This window comes from Mandrillus leucophaeus, unplaced genomic scaffold, assembly GCF_000951045.1.
Source record: "Mandrillus leucophaeus isolate KB7577 unplaced genomic scaffold, Mleu.le_1.0 Scaffold768, whole genome shotgun sequence".
Lineage (NCBI taxonomy): Eukaryota > Metazoa > Chordata > Mammalia > Primates > Cercopithecidae > Mandrillus > Mandrillus leucophaeus.
The window spans coordinates 650648-667700 of NW_012108341.1; the positions used below are offsets into that span (position 1 = coordinate 650648).

Sequence of the window (17053 nt, forward strand, 5' to 3'; positions counted from 1 at the left end):
GCCTGATAAGAAGTCCTTTCTTAATGGAAAGAACATAGGGCTGGGAGTAAAGAAACTCAGGTGAGTCTCAGATCAACCACCAACTCATTGTGTGACTTAACGAGGTTTCACCCTTCTCTAAACCTCTATCTAAATCTTTATTGTGAAACAAGGGCAGCACTATCTGACTTTCCTGCCTTTTTGCCTCTGAGGTTAAATAATATAATCAAGTTAAACTGAGAGTAAGAAGTCAGAAAAGCAATGATGCAATGACTGCTGCTGCTATTACCGATTTGGAACTTCTCTTCTCATAGAATACAGGACTTTACTGAGATAGGAAAGTCACTGTGAAAGGCACGAGTCACTCTGTGGGGCTTTGTAGCTGCATCTCCTTAGACACCCCCAAGGCCACCCACCCACTCCGTGCACAGACGCTTCTGCCACTTACCATCTCTCAGACACTGCCCGTACCATGAGCTGGGGCTGGGAGCAGGGAGGATGCAGTTCTCACAAAACCCTTTTCTGGGCAATGCCAACTAATAATCACATGATGAAGCCACATGATGTTTGGGGGAACAGTATGTCTTTAGAGTTCAGAAACACCTGCATATGGCTCTAGCAAACCTTTGTGTCAAAATGGTTGCTTCTATCATAGTAAATGGAGCATTCCAAACATATTTCCTGGCAGTCTGTAAACAGGGTCTCAGACGGCAACTTCTGGTTTTCTTAATAAATAAGGTTCTGAAAATTCTACCTCACCTTTTGTACCCTCTTGGTGTTTAAAATTAAGAGAAGAACCACTGTAAGCCAAAAAAAAAAAAAAAGTCTGTTTTGGAAAGACTTCCCATTTACGGAGAGTTGGAACTGTCTTCCAAAGTCTACTGACAAACTATTACCACTGTTTCCAACAGAAGGCTGTACTGAAGATCAACTAACCGTTGCTGCACATTGGCTACTTTGTGAGACCCCAGAGGACAGAGGCTATGACATTTGTCTTTGTATTCTCTGTGTTATACAGTGACCACAGTAGGGGTGTAACACCATGAAAACGACAATAATCTCTCAACAATCATGAGGGATTATGTTCCTAAAAACCCAGGTGTAGGGGAATTCTGGGTTAAATAATTCAAGATCTATTGTGGAAAGCAGAGCTGGGGTAGTCAGTTACACTTGCAAAAGTAATTTATATGATGGAGACTATGTAGGAAATAGAGTCACAGCATTTATACATCTTAGGTGAGCAATGATGAGTACAACATTATTAATTTTTATTTGTCACCCTTTGGTTACCAGAGACTTTTCAAGATGGCTTCCTCCCACTCTTTTAAGGAATAGCTACGCATTTATTTGTTGCAAAGACTATATATTTCAAGAACATTCTCCTTGTGGATTTGGTGCCTCATGCAACTTTTCAATGCCTTTTTAATTTTATGACTTAAAGTCTCTAAGCCATTCCTATGAATTCATGCTGAGTGACTCTTAAGTATGCTCACAATTACATAAAAAGATATATAGAAATAAATCTATGCTGAGGAAGAGATGTAACAATTGAAGTAGACCCCCCCAATTACCCATTGAACAAATTAAATTCATTCTGAACAAATGTCAACACATTCAATTATTGACTATCCCTAGAAGCTGATTTTAGTAACAAACAATTGAAAGAAAGATAAGGATTAAAGACAGCACAATACCTCATGCAGGGGAAATGCAGCTTCATAGGAGCCATTGGTAAGCAAGCGATTCAGACCTAAAACAGCAAATGAGTCCATTTGAATTAATACAGAGTTTGAATATCACAATGTTCAAAACAAATGTAAGCATGGTGCTTTTTGGAGAAAACAATCTAGGCTATCAACCCTCTTAGGGGCACCAAGAGTTAGAAGAAAAGTTTTGCTGCCATGAAATTGGGATCAAGGGCTGGGAAATTCATTAAAAAAAATTAAAATATTTAACTGTCAACTAAAGACTGAATATATTCAAAGTGTATAATGTGATGACTTGATACGCATATACATTATGTAACGATTACCACAATCACATTAACACATCTATTTTCACCAGTGCTATACATTAGATCCCCAGAACTCATTCATTTTATAAATGAAACTTTGTACCCTTTGATCAACACCTCCCCATGTTCCCCATCCCCAGGGCCTGGCAACCACTATTCTACTCTCTGCTTCTAAGAGTTTGGCTTTTTAAGATTCTACATATAAGTGAGATCACGCAGTATTTGTCTTTCTGTGTCTGGTTGATTTCACCTAGCATGATGCCTTCCAAGTTCATCCATGTTGCAAATGGCAGGATTTTCTTTTTTATGGTTGAACAATATTCCATTGTATATACGTACCACAATTTCTTTATCCATTCTTCCGTCAGGGGACACTTGAGTTGTTTTCATATCTTGGCTATTGTAAATAATGCTGCAACGAACACGGATGTGCAGATATCTCTTCAAGATACTGATTTCAATTGCTTGGGATATGTACCCAGAAGTAGCATTGCTGTATCACATGGTACCTCATTTTTAATTTAAGAACCTCCATATTGTTTTCCATAACAGCTGAAGCAAGGTACACTCCTACTAACAGCACACAATTGTTCGCTTTTCTCCACACACTTGCCAATATTTACCACTTTTTGATAAGAGCCATTCTAATGGGTGTGAGATGGTACCTCACTGTGGTTTTCATTTGCATGTCTCTGATGATTAGTGATATTGAGCACCTTTTCATATACCTGTTGACCATTTGTGTGTTTTATATGGAAAAATGTCTATTCAGGTTCTCTGCCCATGTTAATTAAAAAATTTTTTTTCTTTCCAACTTTTATTTTAGGTTCAGGGCGTACACGTGCAGGTTTGTTACACAGGTAAATTGTGTGTTGAAGGGCTTTGGTGTAATTATTATGTCACCCAGGTAAAGAGCATAGTACTGACAGGTAGTTCACTAATCCTCATCCTCCTATCACCCTCCATCCTCAAGTAGGCCCCAGTGTCTACTGTTCTCTTCTTCGTCCATGTGCACTCAATGTTTAGCTCCCATTCATAAGTGAGAACATGCGGTGTTTGGTTTTTCTATTCTTGCATTAATTCACTTAGGATAATGGCCCTCAGCTCCCTGGAATTACACCAGGAGCTCTTCTATTTTCATTCAGAAGCTTCATTATGGACAAACCTAATGCCTCTGATTTTAGTAACAAACTAAAATCTAGTGGTATGACTTTGGTATGGACTAGTGGTATGACTTTGGAAAAGTTCTCTTGTCCTCAGGACTCAATTCCCTCATCCATAAAATGGGAAGGGAGAGGTAATGGATATGCAGATCTTTTTAAAAACAGCTTTATGGAGGTACAACAATCATACAACAGACAGCATAAGTTGTTTAATTAGATGTTTCGACATAAGTGTATACTCATGAGACCATAAGTACAACCAAGATACCAAATATATCCATTGCCTCCGAAGTTTTATCATGCCACGTTCTAACCAGCCACCTTCCCTGTACTATCTCCAGGGCAAACACTGATCTGCTTTCTGTTGCTATCAATTACTCTGAAATTTCCAGAGTTTTATATAAATGGAATCATGTAACATTTTTTCATCACTCAACATAATTTGAGATTCATTCATGTTGTTGCACATATCAGTAGCACATTTCTTTTTATTGCTGAGTAGTATTCCATCACATGGAATAATTTGTTTATCTATTCTCCTGATGATAGACATTTGGGTCCTTTATAGTTTGGGGGCTATTACAAATTAAGCTGTTATAAATATCCATATACAAAACTTTGCATGAATATATGCTTTAACTTTCTTAGTAAATACCCAGAAGTGATTCCACTAGATCATATAGTAGATGAACATTTAACTTTCTGAAAAACTGCCACAATGTTTTCTTAAGTGGCTGTACAATTTTACATTTCCATCAGCAGCATATGAAGGTTCAAGGTCCTCCACATGGTATGGTCAGTCTTTTTAATTTTAGCCAGTCTCATGGGTGTGTTGTGATAGCTCATTGTGTTTAATTCTCATTTTTAAATGAATATTTAAAATAATCTTGTGTGCTATTTGCCATCTGCATATCTTCTCTTGTGAAATGTCTGTTCAAATCTTATGCTCAATAAGATTTTTGAATTCACTGAGTTTTGAGTGTTCTTTATGTATTCTAGAGGCAAGATGTGGATGTCCTTTACCAGCCATATTTTTTGAAAACTTTTTTCTCCTAATGTGTGGCTTCTCTTTTCATTCTCTTTTATTTTATTTATTTATGTATTTAAGTTTTGGGATACATGTGCAGAATGTGCAGGTTTGTTACATAGGTATACGTGTGCCATGGTGGTTTGCTGATCCTATTGACCTGTCCTCTAACTTCCATCCCCTCACCGCCCCTACTCCCCCGTAGGCCTTATTGTGTGTTGTTCCCATCCCTGTGTCCATAGGTTCTCATTGTTCAATTCCTGCTTATGAGTGAGGGCATGCAATGTTTGGTTTTCTGTTCCTGTCTTGGTTTGCTGAGGATGATGGCTTCTAGCTTCATACATGTCCCTGCATAGGACATAATCTCATTCCTTTTTATGGGTGCATAATATTCCACAGTGTATACATACTCCATTTTCTTTACCCAGTCTATCATTGATGGGCATTTGAGTTGGTTCCATGACTTTGCTATTGTGAAGAGTGCTGCAATAAACATAGTGTATATGTGCCACATTTTCTTTATCCAGTCTATCATTGATGGGCATTTGAGTAGGTTCCGTGACTTTGCTATTGTGAATAGTGCTGCAGTAAACATTTGTGTGCATGTGTCTTTATAGTAGAATGATTTATATTCCTTTAGGTATATACCCAGTAATGGGATTGCTGGGTCAAATGGTATTTCTGGTTCTGGATACTTGAGGAATCCCCACACTGTCTTCCACAATGGTTGAAGTAATTTACACTCCCAACAACAGTGTAAAAGTGTTCCCATTTCTCCACAGCCTCACCAGCATCTATTGTTTCTTGACTTTTTCAGCATTCTGACTGGCATTAGATGGTATCTCATTATGGTTTTGATTTGCATTTCTCTAATAATCAGTGAGGTTGAGCTTTTTTCATATGTTTGTTGGCCGCATGTATGTCTTCTTTTAAGAAGTCTCTGTTTATATCCTTTGCCCACTTTTTCATGGGGCTGTTTTTTCTTGTAAATTTGTTTAAGTTGCTTGTAAATTCTGGATATTTGATTTTTGCCAGATAGGTAGATTGCAAAAATTTTCTCCCATTCTGTAGCTTGCCTGTTCACTCTGATGATAGTCCCTTTTGCTGTGCAGAAGCTCTTTAGTTTAATTAGATCGCATTTGTCAATTTTGGCTTTTTTTGCAATTGCTTTTGGCGTTTTCGTCATGAAGACTTTGCCTATGTCCTGAATGGTATTGCCTAGGTTTTCTTCTAGGGTTTTTACGGTTTGGGGTTTTACATTTAAGTCTTTAATCCATCTTGAGTTAATTTTTGTATAAGACATAAGCAAGTGGTCCAGTTTCAGTTTTCTACATATGGCTAGCCCGTTTTCCCAACACCATTTATTGAATAGGAGATCCTTTCCCTATTGCTTGTTTTTGTTACTTTTGTTGAAGATCAGATGGTTGTAGATATGTGGTGTTATTTCTGAGGTCTCTGTTCTGTTCCATTGGTCTATGTGCCTGTTTTGGTACCATTATCACGCTCTTTTGGTTACTGTAGCCTTGTAGTATAGTTTGAAGTCAGGTTTGTTCTTTTTGGTTACGATTGTCTTCGCTGTATGGGGTCTTCTTTTATTCCATATGAAATTTAAAGTAGCTTTTTCTAATTATGTGAAGAATGTCAATGGTAGTTTGCTGGGAATAGCGCTGAATCTATAAATTACTTTGGGCAGTATGAACATTTTTACAATATTGATTTTTCCTGTCCATGAAGATGGAATGTTTTTCCATTTGTTTGTGTCCTCTCTGATTTCCCTGAGCAGTGGTTTGTAGTTCTCCTTGAAGAGGCCTTTCACATCCCTTGTTAGCTGTATTCCTAGGTATTTTATTCTCTTTGTAGTGATGTGAATGGGAATTCATTCATGATTTGGGTCTCTGCTTGTCTACTGTTGATGTAAAGGAATGCCTGTGATTTTTTCACATTGATTTTGTATCCTGAGACTTTGCTGAAGTTGCTTGTCAGCTTAAGGACATTTTTGGCTGAAATCACGGGGTTTCCTATATATACAATCATGTCATCTGCAAACAGAGACAGTTTGACTTCCTCTCTTCCTATTTGAATACCTTTTATTTCTTTCTCTTGCCTGATTGTCCTGGCCAGAACTTCCAATACTATGATGAATAAGAGTGGTGAGAGAGGGCATCCTTGTCTTGTACTGGTTTTCAAAGGGAATGCTTCCAGTTTTTGCCTGTTCAATATACTATTGGCTGTGGGTTTCTCATAAATAGTTTTTATTATTTTGAGATATGTTCAATCAACACCTAGTTTATTGGGAGTTTTTAACATGAAAGGATGTTGAATTTTTATTGAAGGCCTTTTCTGTATCTATTGAGATAATCATGTAGTTTTTGTGTTTGGTTCTCTTTACGTGAGGGATTACATTTATTGATTTATGTATGTTGAACCAGCCTTGCATCCCAGGTATGAAGCTGACTTATCATGGTGGATAAGCTTTTTGATGTGCTGCTGGATTCGGTTTGCCAGTATTTTATTGAGGATTTTTGCATTGATATTCATCAGGGATATTGGCCTGAAATTTTCTATTTTTTGTTGTGTCTCTGACAGGTTTTGGTATCAGGATGATCTGCTCTTATAAAATGAGTTAGGGAGGAGTCCCTCTTTTTCTATTGTTTGGAATAGTTTCAGAAGGAATGGTACCAGCTTCTCTTTGTACCTCTGATAGAATTCGGCTGTGAATCCATCTGGTCCTCGGCTATTTTTGGTGGGTAGGCTATTAATTACTGCCTCAATTTCAGAACTTATTATTAGTCTATTCAGGGATTCAACTTCTTCCTGGTTGAGTCTTGCGGGCATGTACGTGTCCAGGAATTTATCCATTTCTTCTAGATTTTCTGGTTTATTTGCATAGAGGTGTTGGTAGTTTGTATTTCTGTGAGGTCAGTTTTGATCTCCCCTTTATCATTTTTTTATGGGATTATTCTCTCTTTTCTTCTTTATTAGTCTAGCTAGCAGTATTTGTTATTTTTTTTCCCAAAAATCCTGTTCCTGGTTTTGGAGGGTTTTTGTGTCTCTATCTCCTTCAATTCTGTTCTGATCTTAGTTGTTTCTTGTCTTCTGGTAGCTTTTGGATTAGTTTGCTCTTGCCTCTTTGGCTCTTTTAATTGTGATGTTAGTGTATCAGTTTGAGATCTTTCTAGCTTTCTGATGTGGGCAATTTAGTGCTATAAATTTCCCTCTTAAAACTGCTTTAGTTGTGTCCCAGAGATTCCAGTATGTTGTCTCTTTGTTCTCATTGGTTTCAAAGAACTTCTTTATTTCTGCCTTAATTTCATTATTTACCCAGGAGTCATTTAGGAGCGAACTATTCAATTTCCATGTAATTGTGTGGTTTTAAATGAGTTTCTTAATCCTGAGTTCTAATTCTATTGCACTGTAGTCTGAGAGACTGTTTGTTATGATTTCAGTTTTTTTTGCATTTGCTGAGGAGTGTTTTACTTCCAATTATGTAGTCAATTTTAGAATAAGTGCCATGTAGCACTGAGAATGTATATTATATTGATTTGGGGTGGAGAGTTCTGTAGATGTCTATTAGGTCCACTTGATCCAGAGCTGAGTTCGAGTCCTGAACATCCTTGTTAATTTTCTGCCTTGTTGATCTAATATTGACAGTGGGGTGTTAAAGTCTCCCACTATTATTGTATGGGAGTCTAAGTCTCTTTGTAGGTCTCTAAGAACTTGTTTTATGAATCTGGGTGCTCCTGTATTGGGTGCATGTAAGTTTAGAATAGTTAACTCTTTTTTGTCTTGTTTTGTTTTGTTTTGAGATGGAGACTTGCTCTTTCACCAGGCTGGAGTTCAGTGGCATAATCTAGGCTCACTGCAATCTCCGTCTCCCAGGTTCAAGCAATTCTCCTGCCTCAGTCTCCCAAGTAGCTGGGATTACAGGCACGTGCCACCATGCCCAGCTAACTTTTGTATTTTTAGTAGAGATGGGGTTTCACCATGTTGGCCAGGATGGTCTTGATTTCCTGACCTCGTGATTCACCTGCCTTATCCTCCCAAAGTGCTGGGATTATAGGTGTGAGCCACCGTGCCCAGCCAATAGTTAGTTCTTCTTGTTGAATTATTCTCTTTAACATTATTTAATGGTCTTCTTTGTCTTTTTTGAACTTCATTGGTTTAAAGTCTGTTTTGTCAGAGATGAGGTTTGCATTTTTTTTTTTTTTTTTTTTTCTTTCCATTTGCTTGGTAAAATTTCCTCCATCCTTTACTTTGAGCCTATGTAGGTCTTTGCACTTGAGATGGGGCTCCTGAATACAGCACACCAAAGGGTCTTGACTCTTTATCCAATTTCCCAGTTTGTGTCTTTTAATTGGGGCATTTTGCCCATTTACATTTAAGCTTAGTATTGTTATGTGTGAACTCAATCCTGTCATCATGACGCTATCTGGTTATTTTGCACACTAGTTGATGCAGTTTCTTCATAGTGTCATTGGTCTTTATATTTTGGTGTATTTTTGCAGTGGCTAGTACCAGTTTTTCCTCTGCATATTCAGTGCTTCCTTCAGGAGTTCTTGCAAGGCCAGCATGGGGGTAACAAATCCCTCAGCATTTGCTTTTCTGGAAAGGATTTTATTTCTCCTTCACTTATGACACTTAGTTTGGCTGGATATAAAATTCTGGGTTGAAAATTATTTTCTTTAAGAATGTTGGATACTGGCCCCCAATCTCTTCTGGCCTGTAGAGTTTCTGCTGAGAGGACCATTGTTAGTCTGATGGGCCTTTCTTTGTAGGTGACCTGACCTTTCTCTCTGGCTGCCCTTAACATGTTTTCCTTAATTTTGGCCTTGGAAAATCTGATGATTATGTTTCTTGGGGTTGATCTTGCGGAGTACCTTAGTGGTGTTCTCTGTATTTCCTGGATTTGCATGTTGGCCTGTTAGGTTAGGGAAGTTCTCCTGGATAATATCCTGAAGTTTGTTTTCCAGTTTGTTTCCATTCTTCACATCTGCTTCAGGTGGTAAGCCAGTTAATTGTAGGTTCGGTCTTTTTATGAAGTCCCATATTTCTTGGAGGTTTTGTTTTTATTCTTTTTTCTCTAATCTTGTCTGCATGCTTTATTTCAGTGAGGTAGTCTTCAAACTCTGATATCCTTTCTTCCTCTTGGTCAGTTCAGCCATTGATATTTGCGTATGCTTCACAAAGTTCTTGTACTGTGTTTTTCAGCTCCATCAGGTCATTTATGTTCCTCTCTAAATTCTCTCTAGTAAGCAGTTCCTGTAACCTTTTTTCAAGGTTCTTAGCTTCTTTGCATTGGGTTAGAACATGCTCCTTTAGCTCAGTGGAGTTTTTTATTACCCATGTTCTGAAGCCTACTTCTGTCAGTTTGTCCATCTCATCTTCCATCCAGTTCTGTGCCCTTGCCAGAGAGTCATTGCAATCACTTGGAGGGGAAGAGGAACTCTGTCCTTTTGGGTTTTCAGCGTGTTTTCATTGATTCTTTCTCATCTTTGTAAGTTTGTCTAGTTTTGATCTTGGAGGCTGCTGACTATTGGATGGGGTTTTTGTGAGGACTTCTTTTGTTATTGGTGCTGTTGTTGTCGCTTTCTGTTTGTTTTTCTTTCACTGGTCAGGTCCCTCCTCTATAGGGCTGTTGTGGTTTGCCAGGGGTTCACTTTATAGCCTATTTATCTGGTTCACTCCTGCACCTGGAGATGTCACTCAAGGAGGCTGGAGAACAGCAAAGATGGGTGCCTGCTCCTTCTTCTGGGATCTCTGACCTGGAGGGGCTCCAACCTGATGCCAGTAGGATCACTCCTGTATAGGGTGTCTGACAACCCTGTTGGAAGGTCTCACCCATTTTGGTGGCAAGGGAAATGGGACCCATTTAACGAAGCATTTTGACTGTCCCTTGGTAGAGGCAGTGTGCCTTGCTGGGGGGCAATCTGGGCTAAGTCTGCTGGTCTGGAGAGACTGTGGCCACTCCTCTTGCTACGGGCTCAGGCCCAGGGAGATCCAGGTTCTGTCCCTGAGCCTCTGGCTGGAGTTGTTGGAGTTCCTGTAGGGAAGCCCCACCCTACATGAAGTGAGGAAGGATATGTCAGGGTCAGGTCTGAAGAGGCACTCTGGTTGCCGTCTGCCACAGCTAGTGTGTTGAGCTGTGGCAGACCACTCGAGGATCAAGCCATCCAGCCTCCCTGGCTCTAGCAGGGGAAAAGCATGTCCTGGAGCTATAGAGATGGTTGCCACCCTTTCCCCACACAGACAGCTTAGTGTATTAGGCAGTTAAGAGTCCCAGTGCTGGCTGCTGCCCCTCCCGCAAGGAGCTCAAATGGCTTAGGCGGCAGGCAGCAGCAGCTGTGGTGCTGGTCACCCCTCCTTCCAGGAGCTCCCCAGGGTTAGGCAGATTCCAGCTGAGAGGTTGTTGAGAATCTCTGTGCGGCTCCAGGGTTGGCATTCTAGGTCCCAGTGGCGTGGGTGCCTGAGTGGGATCTTTCAATTCACGGGTTGCACAGTTCCGTGGAATAAAGCACGGTTTCCCCCGCTGAGTAGCACACTCACTCACTGCCTCCCTTGGCTGGGGGATGGGGGCTCCCCTGCCCCGTGTGGCTCTCAGGTGGGCCGCTGCACCACACTGCTCTTCCTTCCCCTCTGTGGATCAAGTTCAGCCACCTAGTCAGTTCTGATGAGAGAACCTGGATACCTTGGTTGCCAATGAAGGATTCACACACTAATGATGGTTCTTTTTGATGGAAACCTCTGATCAGTTCTGTTTCTAGTCAGCCATCTTGGCCCCACCCTTCTTTTCATTCTCTTGAAAACATCATTTGAAAAGGGAAGTTTTAATTTTGTAGTCTAGGTTATCCATTTTTTTCTTCTTTTATGAATTGTGCTTTTACTGTCATATTTAAGAAATCCTTGACTAACCCAAGATAACAAAGATTTTCTATTTTCTCCTAGAATTTTTATGGTTTTAAATTTTACACTTTGAACTATAGTCCATTTGAGTTAACTTTTGTATATGCGTTTTCCCAAATTCATTTTTTGCACATGGGTTTGAATTGTTTCCGTATCACATGTTGAAAAGTCAATTCTTTACCCACTGAATTGACTTTGACCCTTTGTCTCAAGTCAAAGACTTGACTTTTTGTTCTTTTTCAGAGTTGTTTTGGCTATTCTAGGTCCTTTCACATCCCTATAAATTTTTTAATTCATTTGTCAATTTTCACATATGCACACATAAAACACCCTCTGGGAGTTTGACTGGATTGCACTGAATCTACAGATCAATTTGTTAAGACTGACGTCTTAACAATATTGAGTCTTCTGACTAATAAACATGGTATATCTTTCCATTTATTAGGTCTTCTTAAATTTATCTCAGCAATGTTTTGTAGTTTTCAGTGTACAATTCTTACGTATCTTTTATTTGATTTATCCTTAAGTATTTAGTATTTCATATTTGGGGGCTAATTATAAGTGACTTGGTTTTTAAAATCTCAATTTCTCACTGTTTGTTGCAGATTGACAGATATACAATTGAGTTTTTATATTAATCTCATTTTTTGCAACCTAGCTACATTCACTTATTAGTTCCTTTTTATAGATTCCATTGTGAATTTCTTTATAGATGATCATGTCATCTGATTATAAGGACAATTTTAACTCTTTTTATATTATTCCACCGGATAGTAAAATGAATACGAGTGGTAAGTGCAGACACACTTGTCCTATTCATTATCTTAGGAGGAAAACATTCAGTCTTTTATCATTAAGTATAATTTTAACTATAAGTATTTCATAGATGTATTTTATGAGGTTGAGGAAGATAATTTCTATTAGTAGTTTGCTGAGTTTTTATCTGTAATGGATGTTGAACTTTGTGAAATGCTTTTCCCATGTTTGTAAATATGATCATATGGTTTTTCTTTTTTAGTTTGCTACTATGGTGAATTACATTGATTGGTTTTCATATACTAAGCCAACCTTGTAGTCCAGGATAAATCCTACTTGGTCATGATGTATATTATCCTTGTTATACATTATTAAACTTTATTTGCTAAATTTTCTCTATGTTTCCAGGAGGAAAGACTTTTCTGAGTATTCTCCTCATTGCTCTGTGAATTATGAGGTGTTCCAGTCTTAACCGGAAATTCTTTTGGATGATTCTTTCTCTGGCCTTGGGTATTCTCCTGACATGTATGCATTGATCAGCACTTGCTGAATACTTGAGGGAGACCTCTGCAGATCTTCGAGGTTCGAGCTCTGCGCAGTTCTTTGCTTTCTGGTACTTCTTTCTGTGAACTCTAGCTGCCTTTGTTTCCCAACTTCTAGCAACAACTTCTCAACTTAGAGTCTTTCAGGTCCTGCCTACGTTCTCGCTTTTCATGGTGCTGTCTAGAAACTATGTCAAGGTGGTAAGATGGGGCCCAGCAGGGCTCATTTCATTTGTTTTCTGTCTCTCAGAGATCCTTGTTTTGGGTCGCCCAAATATTCGACGTCTTGAAAACAGTTGTTTCATACATTTTGTCTGTTTTTTCTTTTGTGATTGTTTCCCATGGGAGAGTAAATCTTGTGCCTGTTGCTCCATCTTGGCCAAAAGTGGAAGTTTAACGTGTTGATCTTTAAAGCTCCTTTCAGATCAAGAATTATGCTACTTCCTAAAATACACCTCAGAGAAGATGATCATAATGAAGTTTCTCAAGTGGCTTGAGAGGAATGCTACCCACGCTTTAGATCCTTACCGGAATCTAGAGGTTTAGCCTAACTGGAAAATGGCACATGCACTGATTCACTTTTCATTGATGGAGGATCAATCAATATGTGGATGATTTTAATCAATAGTAACACATTAATATGTTTTAAGATGCTCGACATTAATACTAAATATCCAAGAAAAGCATTTGAAATACAAATATCACAAGGCCTTATAGTTTGTCTAACATATCAGAGGCCCCAATAAATACCTTTGTAATGAATGATTACATAGAAAGCTTTGATTCTCTGGAGTCTCTATTGAGAATTCCACATCTCATCAATAACTTTCAAACATCCCCGATATTAGAAAAAATAGGACTCACAGGGACCTAATAAGAGACTCGCATGATAACTTTTATTTTTTTGAGACAGAGTCTCACTCTGTTGCCCAGGCTGGAGTGCAGTGGTACGATCTCGGCTCACTGCAACCTCTGCCTCCAGGGTTCAAGCAATTCTCATGCCTCAGCTTCCCAAGTAGCTGGGATTACAGGTGCATGCTACCATGCTCAGCTAATTTTTGTATTTTTAGTAGAGACGGAGTTTTACCACATTGGTCAGGCTGATCTCAAACTCCTGACCTCAAGTGATCCACCTGCCTTGGCCTCCCAGAGTGCTGGGATTACAGGCATAAGCCACCGTGCCTGGCCTCGGATGATAACTTTTATAAGTTTATCATAATTTATCAAAGTCCTGCAAAGTGAGAAAGTAGCAATATTTGAAGTATTTTTCACTACTAATTTCTCCTCTAAGCACCAAATTCAAAAATATGAATCAATTTCAAGATTTATTGTAGGCACCCATATTGTTAAATAAATCTTTGTTGAGCTATTATACTGCTTTATTTTGAAAGTGGGTTTTACCAGGTTTGATTTTTACAGTTGTAATAAATTCAGAGTGAAGTTGAAAAACTTACATAGTGGCAGTTTACATTCCACTAAAATATCCTTATGAATCATATTTACAAATCAGTATTTTCACATTATTTCGAATCGACGTTGGCTCGTGCAAGATGCCACTTTCAGAAAGAGTTTCAGGCAGAAAATAATACTGGATAAACATTAGTTCCATCAAGAAATTAAAATTTCTTCTAACATGTTGTTTCTTTTATTTACAAAACCAAAGATGACAATGAAATATTGAATCTACAGACCATTTGTAGCTTTAGTCCATGTTTTTCAGCATAATGCTTGGTTGTGGGTTAATAACTTACTCTCTGATTGGTTATTTCTAATTAGATATGATTCCAGTTCATCATTACCAATTTTCTTTTATTCTTTCTTTTCCTTTTCTTTGTTGTGGCAGACTCCCACTATGTTGCCCAGGCTGGAGGGCAGTGGCACAGTCTCAGCTTATTGCAGCCTTGACCACCCAGGCTCAAGTAATCCCCCATCTCAGTCTCCTGATAGCTGGGACTACAGGTACTCACCACCACACCTGGGTAATTTTTTGTATTTTTTGTAGAGAGGATTATGCTCAGGCTGGTTTCAGACTTTTGGGCTCAAGAAATCCTCCTGCCTCAGCCTCCCAAATTTCTGGGATTCCAGGTGTGAGCCAATGTGCCTGGCCTATTACCAATTTTCAAAACATGGAGGTCTTTGAATAGAAAACTCCTTATTTCATCAAATGAAAGAAATTTTATAAAGACCCTTTCTGACTAGCAAAATACTACACTTCCTGTGCTTCTTCAGAACGTTTAAAAATCACTGTCTCTGTCCTTCTTTTGCTTATAAAAGCAGCACACATTTTGATATGCAAAATTAGGCACAATTTCCATTCAGCATGACTTTGTTGAACTCCTACTATATGCCAGGCACTGTGCTAGGCAGTGATGATATAAAGATAAATAAGGTAGCTTATTTACAGTTAAGGATCTTATTATCTAGATGAGCAGCATTCAGCTACAGATTCTCAATACACTAGTGTCTTATAAAGAGTCGTTTTGGGAGGCCAAGGCAGGTGGATCACAAGATCAGGAGTTCGAGATCAGTCTGGCCAACATAGTGAAATCTCGTCTCAACTAAAAATAACAAAAATCAGTCGGGTGTGGTGGCAGGCACCTGTAATCCCAGTTACTTGGGAGGCTAAGGCGGGAGAATCACTTGAACCTGGGAGGCAGAGGTTGCAGTGAGCCGAGATCCCGCCATTGCGCTCCAGCCTGGGTGACAGTGCGAGACTCCATCTCAAAACAAACAAACCAAAAAAAAAAGAGTCGTGAGGTGTATTGCAAATAATACCATTATTAGTGAAGATGCCATTTGGAGTTATTTGCATTTTATGAAATGATTCAGAACAGCTACTGCAATAATAACTTCACTTTCACTCACTTACTTTCTAGTACGCTTATGGTACAATGTTAACTGAAAAAAGTACGATAAAAAGGATGCATAGCACATTCTAAGTTTGTTTCTAAAAGCCGTATGAATGAATAAGAAATTAAGATAAAAAAGTAACCAAGGTAACATTTAAATTATTCAGTATGCAAATGTTATGAGTGGTTCTCTTTATGTGGTAGATTTTCATAATGTCATTGAATGTAATTCAAGACAACAAAAGAAGAGTTGTATATGACTAACTATCAAATAGACTCCAAAAATAGTTGCCACAGGAATTCAGAAGAGGGAAGAATTCATTCAAGCTGGAATGGTCACGGAAGACTTTACTGAAGGAATGTGTCTCAAGGATGGATGACTAATGCAGAGAAATGGGAATGAGTTTAACTACAATCCATCAAAGTGAAGAAAGACCTAAATCAGGTTCGACTTCACCATACCCCCATACATTGACTCTCACAAAATATAATATTCCATTTGTAATCAGATCTGGACTAGGAAGCTATCTATTTCTCCATGTTATATTTTAACGTATCCTGGGAACAAAAGAAGCCGGGGTTTTTTTTTTTTTTTTGGCAGTTTCATTATGCTAGTGACTCACACCGAGCTTGCATTCAGCTCAACTCCCAAATCTGTTCCTCTTATGATGTTGAGCAACATTTCTCCCACACTGTACCAAGGTAGTTGTTTTGCTGAATTTGACTGTAAGACTTTACATTAAAAATTATTTTTTTAATTTTTTAGTTATATTAATGTAATATTCTATGTACTTCCTTTTCTATTCAAACAAATGTATATGAATAAAATAAAAATGTGAAAAAATCTCAAATCTCATTAATAACCAAATGTATGTTTAAATAACATTTTCATTGAATGAGTAAATATTTTTTTAAAGATTGAAGGAAAAAGAAAATACACATTAGAAATGGTCAATGCAAAACTATTAAATGTCACCTTGCTGGATTTGGCTGAGTGCCAGCTACTGAGTCTTGTCATTTAATGCAATCTTCTAGTTTCACCCTACCTGAAAGCTTGATGAACAGGTCATCTGGGCTATGCACCAGATATTAACTTATTTCCCCTCAGCTCCAAATGCAACTTCATTGCCTGCTTTGCAATAGCGGAGCTGGACTTTGTAACTATTTCTCCTTTGTCAGCTGATTCAACGTTAAGCTTTGCCAGCAAAAGGCACTGGGAGGGACACTGGAGGAGGAAGGGGTTTCTCTTCCTGATACCAGCATGATATCTCAGCAGGCTTCTGCAGCACATACTTCTATAGTACCCAGCTCCTGCAGTGTGTGGTGGCTGGAAACACATGGTACTCCCTAAAGGCAGATTTTCAGTATCCTCTCAGGTGGCTTCACAGAGTAGTGCTGCTGATGTAGCAACTCCCAAAGAATGACTTCCCTGGAGCCACTCCAGGCAGCTTCCCCTAGTACTCCAGAGGGCAGATTTCTAGAGCCCCCAGCAAACTGCACTGCCATGGCTGTACCTCTTCCAGCAGGATGTGCAGCTTAGCACTGTAGGAAGGAGTCTTCTCAGGGGTGGTAGCTGCTCCTAATATCTGCTACTTCTCTATTCTTTAGAGTTATTCTTACCCTTGACTAGCCAACCCTCCATTACTCGAATCCCCTGTCATAGTTAATTACTTATATAAAACTTTCTCTGTTCAATTTACTTGTGCTTTTATCTCCTGATTAGACCCTGACTGATACAGGTCATTATTAAAACTATTGATAAAAAACTTGCTAGAAAAAGAGATAAGACCAAAGCCACCCAACCCTTCCTGATATATAATAAT

General features: G+C 38.7%; 1 protein-coding gene across 3 annotated transcripts in view; it reads right to left on the minus strand.

The window, feature by feature from the left end:
• The window catches only part of ANO4 (anoctamin 4), a 425382-nt gene that overhangs the window by 81265 nt on the left and 327064 nt on the right, over positions 1 to 17053 (minus strand). For all 3 annotated transcript variants that reach the window (XM_011966635.1, XM_011966636.1, XM_011966634.1), the window contains one exon: positions 1674 to 1729. In XM_011966635.1, coding sequence (XP_011822025.1) covers positions 1674 to 1729 — 56 coding nt within the window. The remainder of the gene's footprint in view (positions 1 to 1673; positions 1730 to 17053) is intronic.